Consider the following 16,461-nt stretch of genomic DNA (forward strand, 5'->3'; position numbering starts at 1 on the left):
GGGGGGTGTGCAGCTGTTGCATGCATTCTGAGTGATACTGCACTTGTCTCTCCATGGGACTAGCCATTCTCGCATGATTGGATATTGTGGTTGCACCCCCGAGCCAAGAGAGAGCACACCACTGTTATAGACTGCTGCATTTTCAATGCACAGACTTGCATTGATTTACAAAATGGTGAAATGTCCATATATCTGGATAACAAGGATACCATCAGGCTCCTACTTATTGACAGATTCAAGATTAGTAGAATGGTGCTGGAAAAGCACAGCAGGTCAGGCAGCATCCGAGGAGTAGGAAATCGAAGTTTTGGGCAAAAGCCCTTCACCAGCATTTGCCCGAAATGTTGATTTTGATGCACCACTGTAATCTTGACTCTGATCTCCAGCATCTGCAGTACTCACTTTCTCCAATTTATTGACTACAGCTCTGCCTTTAACATTATAACTCAAACTAATCTCCAAACTCTGAGACCTCGGTCTCTGTTACACTTTGCAACTGGGTCCTCGACTTTCTGACTCACATACCACTGTGAGAGTAGGTAACAGCACCTCCTCCACAACAGTTCTCAATACTGGTTCTCGTAAGGCTGCGTACTTAGCCACTTGCTATACCCCTGTTCACTCATGACTGTGTGACCAAATTTCATCCAAACCCCATCTACAAATTCACTGGCCATACCACAATTGTAGATGTGATTCAAACAACGATAAGATATAATATAGGAAAGACATTGTTATCTTGACACCGCACTACCAAGCACTCAATCTCATACTTAATGTCAGCATAGCAAAAGAGCTGATCATTTGCTTCCCGACGTCAGAGGGAGGGCACCCCTCTTCATCAATGGAGCTAAGGTGGACATGGTCAAGAGTGTCCAGTACCTAGGAGTCATAGTCACCAACAATCTGTCCTGGTCCACCCATGTTGAAGCAATGGTTAAGAAAGCACAATAATGCCTCTATTTCCTCAGGAGGCTAGGGAAATTTGGCTTTTCCAAAAAGACTCTTAACAATTTTTATAGATGCAACATAGAAAGCATTCTACCTGGATGCATCATGGCTTGGTATGGCAACTGCACTGGCCAGGACTATAAGAAACTACAGAGAGCTGAGAACACAGCCCAGTCCATCTTGCAAGCTAACCTTCTAACCATTGACTCCATCTACACTTCTTGCTGCTTCAGAAAGTCAGCCAATATAATCAAAGACTTCTTCCACCCCAGTTGGAAACAGTGGGCAGAAGGTACAACAGCTTAAACACGTGTACCAACAGATTCAAGAGCAGCCTCTTTCTGCTGTTATTGGACTTCTGAATGGACCTCTGAAATTTCAGATTTAATGTTCATTTCACTCTTTGTGCACCTTCTCTGCAGCTGTAACATTATATTCCTCGCTTGGTTCTGTTACCCTTTATGCAGTTTACCCAAATCATTTGTATGGTATGATCTGCCTGTTCTGCATGCAAAACAAAACTTTTCACTATAGATATGCGACAATAATAAATCAAATCAAATCAACATCTGCTGCTGATGCTCCAAATATTGTGCTCCATAGGGTGATCCCTGAGACCTTATCTCTATGCATAATGGAGCATTATTGTGACTACTGTCCCTCCTCCAGGGATTTATACAAAGGTGTCACTGACTCAGTTCCTTCACTTGTACTCACCAAATACTACTGATTCTATATGCATGCAACATCCCTCTGCAGGCCAATTAAAAATGCTGCTGCTTCCTTGAATGTCTTTTCCTCCTAATGCCCAAATATAAAGTTGATCCAGTGAGTTGGTGGGGTGGAGAGAGAAGCAGTAAGTAAGTGAGCTGGGACCTATGTGAGTTATGAACAAAATGTAATGAGGTTTGGCCCTTCATATTGAGAGCCATCTTGAAATATGCGATTTACTTTAACCTCTAGTCACAACTGTATTGCTTGCAACTGAACCATGTACTTGAGATGTAACATTTGTGATTTTTATACTGTGTGTTTGCACGATACTAGTTGTACACTAGTAGTATATGTGTGTCTGAAGGGGTTTAGTAATTAATGTGTAAGAACTATAGTACAGATGAGAAGCAGGGAACCTGTACTTTTTCCTTCTGCAACCAAATGGCATTCAGTCCATTGATAGTAACAGCTTCAGCACAGTTGGTGGGAAAGTGTGGATCCAGAATCTCTCGGTTTAGCACAGTACAATATACTAATTTTATATAATGCGAGAAACTTAAAGGCTCCTCTATCTTGATTTCTTGTCAAGGTAATCAATCAAACTTCAATGAAGCATATAAACCGTACATTTCTTTTTAAAAAGGTTTATTTTTTTCAAAACCTCAAGCAAAGCTCTTTTTTATATAAATATATTGTTACAAACTAATGTATTATTTTAAAAAACTTTCAAAGTGAACTCTATCACAATGTAATAAATTGTCTCAAATTTCTGATACATTTCTTTTGAATCCTGCTGTTCATTTTTGAATCCAACAGCTTCTGCTTTGGCCTGATTGATTTCCGCAGTCTTAAGCTGTGCATGGGACCCGGAATAAAAAGTTGTCCCTAACTTAATTCTGAGTTTGAACCTCAAGATCTGTTTGGATTACTGACTTTGGATATCTGATAATTAATAGGAGTCTGATTGAAACTTTATCTGGAAATGTTATCCTGAGATATTCCAGACTGTAGCTGAATTCAGACATGTTGAGAAGAGAATTAGTTGAGTTCCAGAGTTTGGAGATCAAGGGAACAGTGCAATTAGATCGGATTTCAATATACTGAAGATGGAGGAAGCAAGAATCCCCTGGTGCTGGAAAAGAAATGGGGTTCCTCAGTTCCTTATTGTTGTTGAACTCTTAAAAATGATATTCCTGCTGTATGTGAACAATCAACATTTTTTTTGCTTTCTGTACTTTAGCTAGTTTGAAAGAAGTTGCACCTGTTGAGGGAATCATACAGCAGCCTGTAGGATATCTCTGGGTGATTGCCAGGTAGGAACACTTAAAGCGTTGAGGTTCTGAGTTCATGACTCTTACGTTTTAACTTCTCCGGGTTATTTGAAGCCATATGCGAGAAATCTCGGAAAATATCGTTGTACGTTTCATCTCCTGAAAGGAGAAGAAAAAGATATAAAGTGAAAGAAAACATGGGATCAGAAAAGCAAGAAATTCAAACCTACTGACACTCAATCCTCAGCATCAAGTAGGGTCAGAAGCACACAGGCATGCAGAGGCTTGGTGAACAAATATCTTCTGCTTGATGTACTACACAAAAAGCAGGAGGCGCAAGATTCTGTCTTAAACTCACATCAAAATAGTTAATTAGCTACAGTCACCTTCAATATCCCTGGGCTGGGATGGATGGTGTTAAAACCAGCTCAGAGCTTCGCAGCTAATCACTATCCATGCCTCTATTGCTAAGTGTGTATATGGATTGAATATAGCTATCATATCTTTTACAGCTGAAGAACTCAATGACTCCCACTGTCCTGGATAACACAAATAATCCAGGAGAGCAGAATGGAGGAACACCAAAATGAAATTACAGCAGCTACTGGGCAAAGGGTACAAAACCGCATTGGAATAACCTCAATGTTACGTGGCCTTAGAATGATCAGAGGGGAAATGCTTGTTAGAGTTAGTTCCAGGTCCCACAGAGATTAATACCAGGGAAATGACTGAATGCCACTCTTCATCCTGCTTGTTTTGTCAATTATTTTCTTAAAGAAATGTAAAGAATTCAGTGGCAATCAAATTGCTTCAATTTGATTTGGTTTTCATATTTTTTTTGGCTACTTGCCTACTCTACTGTGACACAGCAATAGTGCTTTTTTCCCTCACTGCACCCATGTTGCATATGTGTACTGATTCGGATTTCAAAGTCCATATTAATTTAATATGTCTTTGATTTAAACCTGGTTGATGACATGCAGCATTGGACACAAAGATACTGACCTGCTTGTCCAAAGACTCCCTCTGCTTCTCGCATCTCCTCATTCATTTTAGCCAACCGAAGCCTGAAAATTCAGTGGGCAGATTATTAGGGTTTAACACAGCGAGTCCTTCACTGAGGATCATAAACTCAAAGAAAGAGGTAGGTCAGCCCTTCATGTCTATTTGCTTCTTTGAAACAGCATCCAGTTAGATTATGCCCCCATCTCTTCCTAACAATCCCGATTTTTGTCCTTCAGGTAAAGAAAGTCTTGGAATTGAAAGAATAGCATAGAAACCTTATAGTGTGGGAATAGACCATTCAGTCCAAGTCCACACTGACTCTCTAAAGAGCAACCCACCCAGACTCACCCCCCAACCCCACACTATCCCTGTAACCCTGTATTTCCCATGGCTAATCCACACATCCCTGAACGCTATGAACAATTTAGCATGGCCAAACTACCTAACCAGCACATCTTTGGACTGTGGGAGGAATATGGAGAACCCAGAGGAAATCCACGCAGCCTTGGGGAGAACGTGTAAACTCCACACAGACAGTCGCCCGAGGTTGAAATTGAACCTGAGTCCCTGGCGCTGTGAGGCAGCAGTGCTAACCAGTGCCGCACCTATACATGATGTGTTTTGTAATCCCAGGAAGCTTAAAAGTGTTCAGTCTATGTTGTGAAGAATCTGGGAAAAACTTTCTTCCTCTTCTTTGAATAGTGCAGTGGGATATTTTACATTACCTTAGGGGACAGATAGAGTTTTAGGTGAACATTGGAACTAGAAAAAGAAATCCAATTCCCTTAAAGAGTTGGCATGATCTGCATAGGTTCTTGATGAATTTTATGGGCCCCTCCATTCAACGGGACGAGATGGTCTAAAAAAAATGGCTTATCTAAAATAAATGTTGCTGGACTTGAGAGCTGGAGAGCTTCCCCAGGCCATGACTCAGATTTGTGGACCAATGTCTTTCTTTACTGTCTGCAATCATATCAGAACTCCTTCACTCCACCTTCCCTCTGATCGCCACATACAGACAATATGTCTTCCCTCTGCAATTTGATGTGACACCCTACACCTGGAGTCAAAAATCGGTACTCGATCGTTCAAGAATTAAATTAGGAAATACTTCACACAACGATAGAAACTTGGAACTCTGATGGTAGATCGTTTGTCAATTTTTAGGGATGGACAATAAATGCTGGCCAAGCCACCAATTCTCTATCCTATGGATGGTTAAAAAAAAAATCAGATTGATTTCTGTTAACCAAAGGCTTGGCAATATATTGGAAAAGAGTCATAGAGGAATAAAGATGTACAGGATGGAAACAACCCTTCGGTCCAACTCGTCCATGCCGACCAGATATCCCAACCCAATCTAGTCCCACTTGCCAGCGCCTGGCCCGTATCTCTCTTAAACCCTTCCTATTCATATACCCATCCAGATGCCTTTTAAATGTTGTAATTGTACCAGCTTCCACCACTTCCTCTGGCACTGCTCTCTGAGTGAAAAGGTTGCCCCTTAGGTCTCTCTTATATCTTTCCCCTCTCACCCTAAACCCATGTCACCTAGTTCTGGACTCCCCCAGCCCAGGGAAAAGACTTTATGTATTTATCCTATTCATGCCCCTCATGATTTTATAAACCTCTGTAAGGTCACCCCTCAGCCTCTGACGCTCCAGGGAAAACGGCCCTAGCCATTCAACTTCTCCCTATAGCTCAAATCCTCCAACCCTGGCAACATCCTTGAAAATCTTTTATGAACCCTTTCAAGTTTCACATCTTTCCAATAGGAAGGAGACCAGAATTGCATGCAATATTCCATAAGTGACCTAACCAATGTCGTGTACAGCCGCAACATGACCTCCCAACTTATGTACTCATTACTCTGACCAATAAAGGAAAGGAAGGCGGCATGGTGGCTCAGTGGTTAGCACTGCTGCCTCACAGTGCCAGAGACATGGATTCATTTCCCACCTCAGGCGACTGACTGTGTGGAGTTTGCATATTCTTCCCGTGTCTGTGTGGGTTTCCTCGGGGTGCTCCGGTTTCCTCATACAGTCCAAAAATGTGCACGTCAGGTGAATTGGCTATGCTAAATTGCCCATAGTGTTAGGGGCAGGGGTAAATGTAGGGGAATAGGTCTGGGTGGGTTGTGCTTTGGTGAGGACTTGTTGGGCCGAAGGGCCTGTTTCCATACTGTAAATAATCTAATCTAAATGTAATTGTACCTGCTTCCACCACTTCCTCTGGCACTGCTCTCTGAGTGAAAAGGTTGCCCCTTAGGTCTCTTTTATATCTTTCCCCTCTCACCCTAAACCCACACCATCTAGTTCTGGACTCCCCCACCCCAGAAAAAGACTTTATGTATTTATCCTATTCATGCCCCTCATGATTTTATAAGGTCACCCCTCAGGCTCCGACGCTCCAGGGAAAACGGCCCTAGCCATTCAACTTCTCCCTATAGCTCAAATTCTCCAACCCTGGCAACATCCTTGAAAATCTTTTCTGAACCCTTTCAAGTTTCACATCTTTCCAATAGGAAAGAGACCAGAATTGCATGCAATATTCCATAAGTGACCTAACCAATGTTGTGTACAGCCGCAACATGACCTCCCAACTTCTGTACTCAATACTCTGACCAATAAAGGAAAAGAAGGCAGCACGATGGCTCAGTGGTTAGCACTGTTGCCTCACCGCGCCAAGGACCCGGATTCGATCCCAGCCTCGGGTGACTGTCTGTGTGGAGTTTGCACATTCCCCCCATGTCTGCAACACTCCTGAGGACCTTACCATTAAGCGGGTTTCCTCCGGGTGCTCCGGTTTCCTCCCCCAGTCCAAAGATGTGCAGGCCAGATGAATTGGCCATGCTAAATTGCCCATAGTGTTAGGTGCATTAGTCAGAGGGAAATGGGTCTGGGTGGGTCACTCTTCAGAGGGTCGGTGTGGACTGGTGGGCCGAAGGGCCTGTTTTCACACTGTAGGGAATCTAATCTAAACTCATGGATTTAGGCATGAAATCATGCAACAAATGACTCCCCAAAACCTCCCATCATCACCTTACCACTTTAAAGCTTTTGCCCCCTTGTTCCTTCTAAATATATTTTCAGTGAAGGCGTGAGAGTCAGTCCTGACAGTGTAGCTCCGTCATGTCTCAGACTGATGCTAATGCCAATGAAACAGACTTTCAGTGACTAGCTCTCCATTGTGACTGTCCTCCATGCAATATTATTCCTTGATCTCATAGGTCACGAGTACATTGTAATTGTTGGGTAGACTCCATGTCTATGGGGCCTCCTCTAAAGGTGAGTCTAAGTTCTGTATAATATTGTCCAGACATTCTTCTGACTCCCTTTGGAGAGCAGGGAATCTAATCTAATCTAATTATACCAAACGTCTTTTTCACTATCCTATCTACCTGAGAGTCCATTTTCAAGGAACTATGAACCTGCACTCCAAGGTCTCTTTGTTCAGCAACACTCCCAAGGACCTTACCATTAAGTATATAAATCCTGCTACGATTTACTTTCCCAAAATGCAGCACCTCACATTTATCTAAATTAAACACCATCTGCCACTTCTCAGCCCATTGGCCTATCTGATCAAGATCCCGTTGTAATCTGAGGTAACCTTCTTCGCTGTCCACTACACCTCCAATTTTGGTGTCATTTACAAACTTACTAACTATACCTCTTATACTCACATCCAAGTCATTTATATAAATGATGAAAAGTAGTGGACCCAACACCGATCCTTGTGGCACTCCACTAGTCAAAAGCTGGAGATGTGGAGTTAGATCACAGATCAGATAATTTTATTGAATGGTGTAACAGGTTTGAGATATTTAACGACCACCTCCTTTCCTTTCTTCCCCTGCAGTCCTATATTACTGCTGGCTCTAACTTTTCTCCAGAGACGATCAGTTGTAGCAGACACAGTTTACCTAAGCTGTATATAATCTTCTCTCAACATAGTTAACCACTTTCACTCACTGGGGAATGGGATGGGGAGGAGATAGCTATTCAATAATTAACATTTGGAAGCATCCCTGAGAGCTGGGACTAATCTTCCAGAGCTAAGGTTCCTGAGTAAGTCCGTATAATCATTTAATGGTGGGGATTATTGTCAGAACTATACACCCTGCTCACTGGCTCCTCTCTCAGCTTAGATTTAAAGGACAGTAGCTTGTGTTACTTAATCACAGAGAGCAGAAATATAATATATTCAGTCTCAAGTCCCTGTTGACTTGTCATGATTTGGAGATGCCGGTGTTGGACTGAGGTGTACAAAATTAAAAATCACAACACCAGGTTATAGTCCAACAGGTTTAATTGAAAGCACTAGCTAGTGCTTCCAATTAAACCTGTTGGACTATAACCTGGTGTTGTGTGATTTTTAACTTTGACTTAGTTGAGTTTGGATAGTGCAAATCATTAACTGCAACAAATGATCTTTGCACCATCGAACCAGCCAAGCTATAAAAGGAAATGCAAGCAAGGGTTTCTGCTTTTTAGTCATTATTCATTGACTCATGAATGTCAGCTGACTATAAACCAACATCCCATGAACATTCATTGCCTTGATGCAGACATGAGCAATGAGCCCTTGGGTGAGGAACCAGGAGCAGACTGGATACTGTTGAACACAGCCCAGCAAAAGTGAGCATCTTTGAGAGTGGAGAAGGGAGGTAGTAGAAGAGAAGGTAGAGAAGTAGAGAATAGAGGGTAAGAAAGATATCCTGGATTTTGTTGGCACTCACAGTGTGACAATGTCTGCATTCGCAGTATCGATAGCGATCGTAATTGGATCTTTGCCGTTTTCATCTACTGCAGTTTGGCTTGCTCCACGTTTCAAGAACAGGCACACTAGACTATAATAAATCACAGATTGTAATAAACAGAACATTTTAAAAACACAAACTAAGAGTTGGCATTAATAACTCCGATAGGTGTCAACTGAATTATTATTTAGGAATGCATTATCTTAATCAATAACAATTCACACACTTCAGTGAAGCTGGTATAGTTATTGAAATTTCTCGTGACCATTGTTCTGCATTAATATCACCAGGCAAATAGACAGTGTTGAGCTAAAAACAATGCAATAAGATGACAACTTGTATTTATCTAGCAGTGTTAAACGAGTGAAACATTCCATGGCACTGCAGAGGAATTTAACATTGACCGAGTCGTGTGAGGTGACATTATGGTAAGTAATTAAAGACTATGCCACAGAGATGTAGAGATGACAAGCTCAAGGGACTAAATGGCCTTTTCCTATTTCAGTGTCTCTAAAGCAAAAAAAAACCAGAAGTCACGATCGTCCTCTTCTGCCATTGGGGTCCAGGATGTAACTAACTTTTACAGTGCCTGCCCTGGGAATATAATGACAGGAAGGTGTAAAGAGATCTTTATTCTGTATCTAACCCACGCAGTACTGCTCAGAATTGATTTTGTTAGGGATTGTATAGGTAGAGTTCTAACAATATCTAACCCTGTGCTGTACCTGTTCTGTGAATGTTTGATGGGACAGCAAATAGGAATTTTCTCATTGTTGTTTCAAACTTTCTAAATTTGACTCAAGTTTTTGAACATAAAGACCCAAAGGAAGTGCCGGAAATGAGACCAAATCATGATCTCCCACTATGAATCAATTTTCACTTCTGATTTATAATTAGCTACATTTCCTTTTTAAATAAGTTACATCACTTATGGTGTCAAATCGGCACACATGATTACTTTTGCAGCATTAGATGCATCAAGTGCCAAGCCAGCCTTACCCAGTGTGCCCATGGATAGTGGCATGGTGGAGTGGACCACGACTGTGGATGTCCATTTGATTCACGTTGGCTCCGTTCTGCAACAGAAATTCACAGGCTACCAAGGAACCCTGGGAACCATATCATGGAGCCGAAGAGAAGGAATGTAAAGATGGAACAAAAAAAAGGTCCATGGTTAGTCCATTTAGGATCTAAATCACATTTCTCAATGATACGAGGAGCAGGATCTCCACAGAACATACTTAGTCTTATTGAGTACATATAATTCAGCGCAGAGTTATCTTTCTGTCTTTGCATGATTTGACCAAACAGATTACCCACCTAATATCCACTTGGCCCATTTTTTTTAATTTTAGTTCAGTCTTGAGGGATAATATTTCAAGGAACAAATCTGAGCTATTTTTCCTTCCACTCTAGGGATCCCCGTAGAATAAATACCAACTTTCTATTAGCTCTCATTAAGAAGATACCCAATGATGTAAATCACATGCACTTACTGTCAAAGCAAGTATCACTACAATTTTTTAAAACAAGAATATTCGGACAAGATTTCAAGTGAAATCATTGTTTATCATTGTATTTTATTGTTTAACCAGGCTATGGTGGATTTGATTTGATTTATTGTAGTCATATGTACCTAAGTACGATGAAAAATTTTGTTTTGCGAGTGGTACAGGCAGATCATAACAAACAAGGAAATACAGATCACAGGATGAGTCTATGATCACAGAGCGAGGCATACAGAGTAATGGCACACAGCAAAATCAACATTAAATTTGAAATTGAAGAGGTCCATTCAGCAGTCTAACAATAGCAGGGAAGCAGCTGTTCATGAACCTTGTGTCTGATAGAAGAAGTTGGAAGAGAGTATTACTGGAGTGGGAGCGGTCTTTGATGAGCATTGATGAGATTGTGGATCAGAGATTATTGTTGGATTGCTATTGTTCAGTTGTGGCTCAGTGAGGGGAGCACATCAGTTAGAAAAGAAAGGCACAAGGGAGTCAGAGTATGTAGTAAATCTGAAGAACTAAACTGCATTTATTTCAATGCAAGGAATTTTACAGGTAAGGCCGATGAACTGAAGATATGTTTAAGAACATGGGATTGGGACGTCATAGCTATTACAGAAACCTATATGAGAAATGGACAAGACTGGCAGCTCAATGTTCCAGGTTTTAAACGCTGTACGAAGGATAGAAAAGGAGTGAAAATATATGGGTAAAAATTACAAATAAGAAAGGAAAGATCACTTTGATGGGATTGTACTATAGGCCCCCCAATAGTAAGAGGGAGATTGAGAAACAAATACGTAGGGATATCTCAGATATATATAAGCATTGTAATAATGGGGTTTTTGATTTTCCAAACATTGACTCAGGCTACCATAGTGTTAAAGGCTTGAATGGTGAAGAATTTGTCAAATTTGTTTGAGAAAATTTTCTTTTTCAATATATGGATGCTGCTACTAGAGAAGGAGGAAAATAAGATCTTTAGGGCAATAAGGCAGAGGACAGGTGACTGAAGTTAAAGTGGGGGAACACTTTGGGTCTAGCGATCATAGTTCTATGAGTTTCAAAATGGCTATGGAAAACGATAAGCCTTCCATTTAGAATCAGAGAATCATAGATATGTACAGCATGGAAACAGACCCTTCGGTCCAACCCGTCCATGCCTACCAGATATCCCAACACAATCTAGTCCCACCTGCCAGCACCAAGCCCATATCCCTCCAAACCCTTCCTATTCGTATACCCATCCAAATGCCTCTTAAAATGTTGCAATTGTACCCGCCTCCACCACATCTTCTGACAGCTCATTCCATACACATACCACCCTCCGTGTGAAAAAGTTGCCCCTTAGGTCTCTTTTATATCTTTCCCCTCTCACCCTAAACCTATGCCTTCTAGTTCTGGATTCCCCGACCCCAGGGAAAAGACTTTGTCTATTTATCCTATCCATGCCCCTCATAATTTTGTAAACCTCTATAAGGTCACCCCTCAGTCTCCGACACTCCAGGAAAAACAGCCCCAGCCTGTTCAGCCTCTCCCTGTAGCTCAGATCCTCCAACCCTGGCAACATCCTTGTAAATCTTTTCTGAACCCTTTCAAGTTTCACAACATCTTTCCGACAGGAAGGAGACCAGAATTGCATGCAATATTCCAACAGTGGCCTAACCAATGTCTTGTACAGCCGCAACATGATCTCCCAACTCCAATACTCAATACTCTGAGCAATAAAGGAAAGTATACCAAACGCCTTCTTCACTATCCTATCTACCTGCGACTCCACTTTCAAGGAGCTATGAACCTGCACGCCAAGGTCTCTTTGTTCAACAGCATTCCCTAGGACCTTACCACTAAGTGTATAAGTCCTGCTAAGATTTGCTTTCGCAAAATGCAGCACCTCGCATTTATTGGAATTAAACTCCATCTGCCACTTCAAGGTAAATTTTAATGCCACGAGACAAGAGCTTTCAAAAGTTGATTGGAGTAGACTGTTCGCAGGTACAAGGGTGCCTGACAAATTGGAGCCGCTCAGGAATGTGATGACGAGAGTTTGGAGGCATTTTATTCATGATAGAGTGGTATGATTAAGGAACAATGGATGAATAAAGATACTGATGTTCTTGTCAAGAATAAAAGAGAATCATAATTTAGATACAGACAACTTGGTTCAATTGAACCTCTTAATCAATATGAAGAGTGTTGGAGCATTCCTAACAGAGAAATCAGGAAGGCAAAGAGGGGAAAAGATAGCATTGGCAGATAAGGTTAAGGAGATTCTACAAATAAAGTAAGAGTAAGGTAACTGAGAGAGGGTAGAGCCTCTTAAAGATCAAGGAGGTCATAAGAACTAGGAGCAGGAGTAGGCCGTCTGGTCCTTCAAGCCTACTCCGCCACTCAATAAGGTCATGGCTGACCTTTTCGTAGACTCAGCTTCATTTACCTGCCCATTCACCATAATCCTTAATTCCTTTATTGTTCAAAAATAAATTTTAGTTTTAAAAACATTTACTGAAGAAACCTCAACTATTTCACTGGGCAGAGAATTCCACAGATTCACAACCCTCTGGGTGAGGACGTTCCTTCTCAATTCAGTCCTGAGTTTGCTCCTCCTATTTTGAGGCTATTCCCTGATGTCTTAGTTTCATCTGCCAGTGCAAACATCCTCTCTATGTCTATCTTATCTATTCCCTTCATAATTTTATATGTTTCTCTAAGATCCCCCCTCATTCTTCTGAATTCCAATGCATATAATCCCAGTCTACTCAGTCTCTCCTCATAAGCCAACCCTGTCAACTCCAGACCTAGTGAACCTCCTCTGCACCTCCTCTTGTGCCAGTATATTCTTTCTCAAGTAAGGAGACCAAAACTGCATGCAGTACTCCAGGCGTGGCCTCACCAGCACCCTGTACAGCTGCAATATAACCTCCCTGATTTTCAACATAATTCCTTCAGCAGTGAAGGACAAAATTCCATTTGCCTTCTTAATTACCTGCTGTACCTGTAGACTAACCTTACGTGATTTATTTACAAGGGCACCCAGGTCCCTCTGCACAGCAGCGTGCTGCAACTTTTTACCAGGAGATGGGAGAGATACTAAATGAATATTTCTCATCAGTGTTTAATGTGGAGAAAGAAATGGAGACCAGAGAACGCAGAGAGAGAAATATTGATGTTTTAAAAATAGTTCACACTACAGAAGAGGAAGTTTGGGAGGACTTGGAGAATATAAAGGTGTGTAAATCTCCTGGACCTGATCTAATGTATCCCAGAACATTGTGGGAAGAAAGAGAGGAAATTACGAGACCCCTCGCAGAAATATTTACATCATCTGTAACTATGGGGGGGGGGGGGGGAGGGGGAGGTGCCTGATGACTGGAGGGTGGCTAATGTTGTACCTTTGTTTAAGAAAAGTTGTAAGGAGAAACTGGGGAACTAAAGACCTGTGAGTCTGACTTTGGTTGGCGGGAAATTTTTGAAGGTGATTATAAAAGGTAGGATTTATGGACATTTAGAGAGGCAAAATCGATTAAGGATAGTCAGCATGGTTTTGTGCGAGAAAAATCGTGTCTCACAAACTTGATTGAGTTTTTTTGAGGAAGTTACCAAAAAAGTTGATGATGGCAGAGCAGTAGACATTGTTTATTTGGATTTTAGTAAAACGTTTGACAAGGTTCCGATCGGTAGGTTAATTAGTAAAGTTAGGCCACATGGGATTCAGGATGAGCTTGCCAATTGGATACATAATTAGCTTAATGGCAGGAGACAGAGAGGAATGATGGAGGGTTGTTTTTCAGACTGGAGGCCTGTGACCGGTGGTGTTCCACAGGGATCAGTGCTAGGTCCACTTTTGTTAGTCATTTATATAAATGATCTAGATGGGAATATAGAAGGCATGGGGTTAGTAAGTTTGCGTACAAAACCAAAATTAGTGGCATTGGGGTAGACTGTGCAGAAGGTTTTCTAAGATTATAAGAGGATCTTGATCAAATGGGGCAATGGGCTGAAAACTGGCAAATGGAGTTCAATCTGGATCAATGCAAGGCATTGCATTTTTGTATTACAAACAATTAATGGTAGGGCCTTGGGTGGTGTTGTAGAACAAAGGGACCTAGGGGTGCAGGTACATAATTCTTTGATGTTTGTGTCACGTATCGACAGGTGGTTAAAAAGACACCTGGCACACTTGCCTTCGTTGCTCATTGCATTGGTTTTAGGAATTGGGAAGTCATGTTGAGGTTGTGCAGAATGTTGGTGAGGCCTCTTCTGGAATATTGTAACCAGTTCTGGTCGCCCAGTTATAGAAAGGATATCATCAAGCTGGAGAGGGTTCAAAGGACATTTAGTAGGATGTTGCCTGGCATGGAAGGTTTGAGTAAGAAAGAGAGGCTGGATAGGATGGGAATTTTTCACTGGAGTGTAGAAGGGTGAGTTCTGATAGAAGTTTATAAAGTACTGATGGGTATAAATAGAGTTAGTGGTAGTTGTCTTTTCCCTAGGATGGAAGATTTCAAGACTAGGGGACACATATTTAAGGTGAGTGTCGGAGATTTTAAAAAAGACATAAGAGCCACATTTTTTACACAGAGTGGTTCGTGTGTGGAATGAACTTGCAGAGGAAGTGGTGGATGTGGGTACAGTTACAGTGTTTAAAAGACATTTGGTTAAATACATGAATAGGAAAGGTTTGGAGGGATGCGGGCCAGGAGCAGGCAGGTGGGACTAGCTTGGGATATGTTCAGCATGGACCGTATGTTTTAATGCTGGGTGACTCTGTGACTCTATGATTAGGTGTAGTGCTGCATTCAGCAGATATCACTCTCTCCATCGAAAATAATGAATTCTTTTTACCGGTGTCACTGCCTGGATAAGTGGAGTTTTGTTCTCATCTGATGCATTCACCCAGTTCACATCAGCCCCATGTGCCAGTGCATCAGCCATGACTGGGAGATTTTGGAGTGCGGCAGCTCGGTAGAGTAGCGCCCCTGGATGGAGGTCTCGCAGCTCGTCACAGCTGTCAGCATTTGAGGCTTCTTTATCATTCACGCCTACAAACAGGGAAAAGGAGAAAGAGAAATTGAAATTAGTGAACCTGACCTGACAGTGCTTTTCAGCATTTTACATTTATAAATTCACCTTTAACATAGTAAAAACATTCCAAGGAGTAGCTAGGTAAAGGAAAATTGACATAAGATAAACAAAGATATTGGGACAGATATGGGAACATGGGATATTGGAAAACAGTACTTTGATCCTGCTGCTTCATTCATTAGTAAGATCATGGCTGATCTGGCTGTTGTTTCAATTCCACTTTCTAGACCGCTTCTGTCCCTGGGATAATGGGGTACATTAGGGTCCAACAAATGAGTCCTGGATCTCTGGAGGCCCCCTCACTCAGTACTTGCATGGGGCAGGGCTGCTGTGCTCAGTTGGGGTCCTGAACTAGTGGGGTCTTTGATTTCTGTACCTATTCCTGGACTGCATTCCATAACTTTTGATTTCAATGTTTATCAAAAATCTCTCTCAGCCCTGTGTAAATTTACAGACCATTCCCTTCTGGAGAAGAATAATTCCACATTCTTAACTGACCACAGGATACTAAAGTTCTTATCCCTATCTTAAAAATAACATCCTTTATTTTTCAAGTATATCCTCTAAATTTTTTTTTTAAAAGATATTTTTATTAGAAATTTAATATTTTGACAGATTTACAAAAATAAACAGAACTTTCAAGCACAAACATTAATATAAAAATAGATCTTAAATATATAATCATCAAAATTCAAAGGAATGATACTAAAGAAGAAAGAAAAACAATGAAACTCAGTTAACTACTAATCTAATCCACAATTATCCAGAGTGTATAGTTGAGTCACTTACATCCTTCAAACAAGAGAAAATGTTCTCTAATACACTCATAACAGTATAATAAAAAGGAAACTATTTCCAAACAATAAGAACAAAAAAAAAACATGTTTGAATGGAGATCCTCCCCCTTGTTCTCAGGGGGCCTTACTTCCTTTCTAAAGGTCCACCATATCCTCTCCCAAACAGTGTCCCACCCTTGACCCGGGCGCTCCTTAATAGGATTTAGATATAATACCGAGCTAGAGTTAACAGTGAGCGCCCCACCCACACCTGAGTATATCTGATAGCATCAATGCCACGTACAAACACACATAACTATAAAATTACAACTCCAACAGATTACAGTTAAGTATAATAACATAAAATAGCAAGGGAAGACAACCCTGCT

The 16,461-nt window shown here is 41.3% G+C and overlaps 1 protein-coding gene across 1 annotated transcript in view; it reads right to left on the bottom strand.

The window, feature by feature from the left end:
- Nucleotides 1-2,293: 2,293 nt before the first annotated feature.
- Nucleotides 2,294-16,461, bottom strand: part of LOC132835241 (arf-GAP with coiled-coil, ANK repeat and PH domain-containing protein 2-like) — a 125,815-nt gene continuing 111,647 nt past the window's right edge. The window contains exons 18-22 of the mRNA XM_060854623.1: nt 15,057-15,253; nt 9,703-9,812; nt 8,683-8,793; nt 3,942-4,003; nt 2,294-3,095 (exon numbers count right to left, since the gene is read on the bottom strand). Coding sequence (XP_060710606.1) covers nt 2,989-3,095; nt 3,942-4,003; nt 8,683-8,793; nt 9,703-9,812; nt 15,057-15,253 — 587 coding nt within the window. The 3' untranslated portion in view covers nt 2,294-2,988. The remainder of the gene's footprint in view (nt 3,096-3,941; nt 4,004-8,682; nt 8,794-9,702; nt 9,813-15,056; nt 15,254-16,461) is intronic.

This window comes from Hemiscyllium ocellatum, chromosome 44 (assembly GCF_020745735.1).
Source record: "Hemiscyllium ocellatum isolate sHemOce1 chromosome 44, sHemOce1.pat.X.cur, whole genome shotgun sequence".
In the NCBI taxonomy this organism is placed as follows: Eukaryota; Metazoa; Chordata; class Chondrichthyes; order Orectolobiformes; family Hemiscylliidae; genus Hemiscyllium; species Hemiscyllium ocellatum.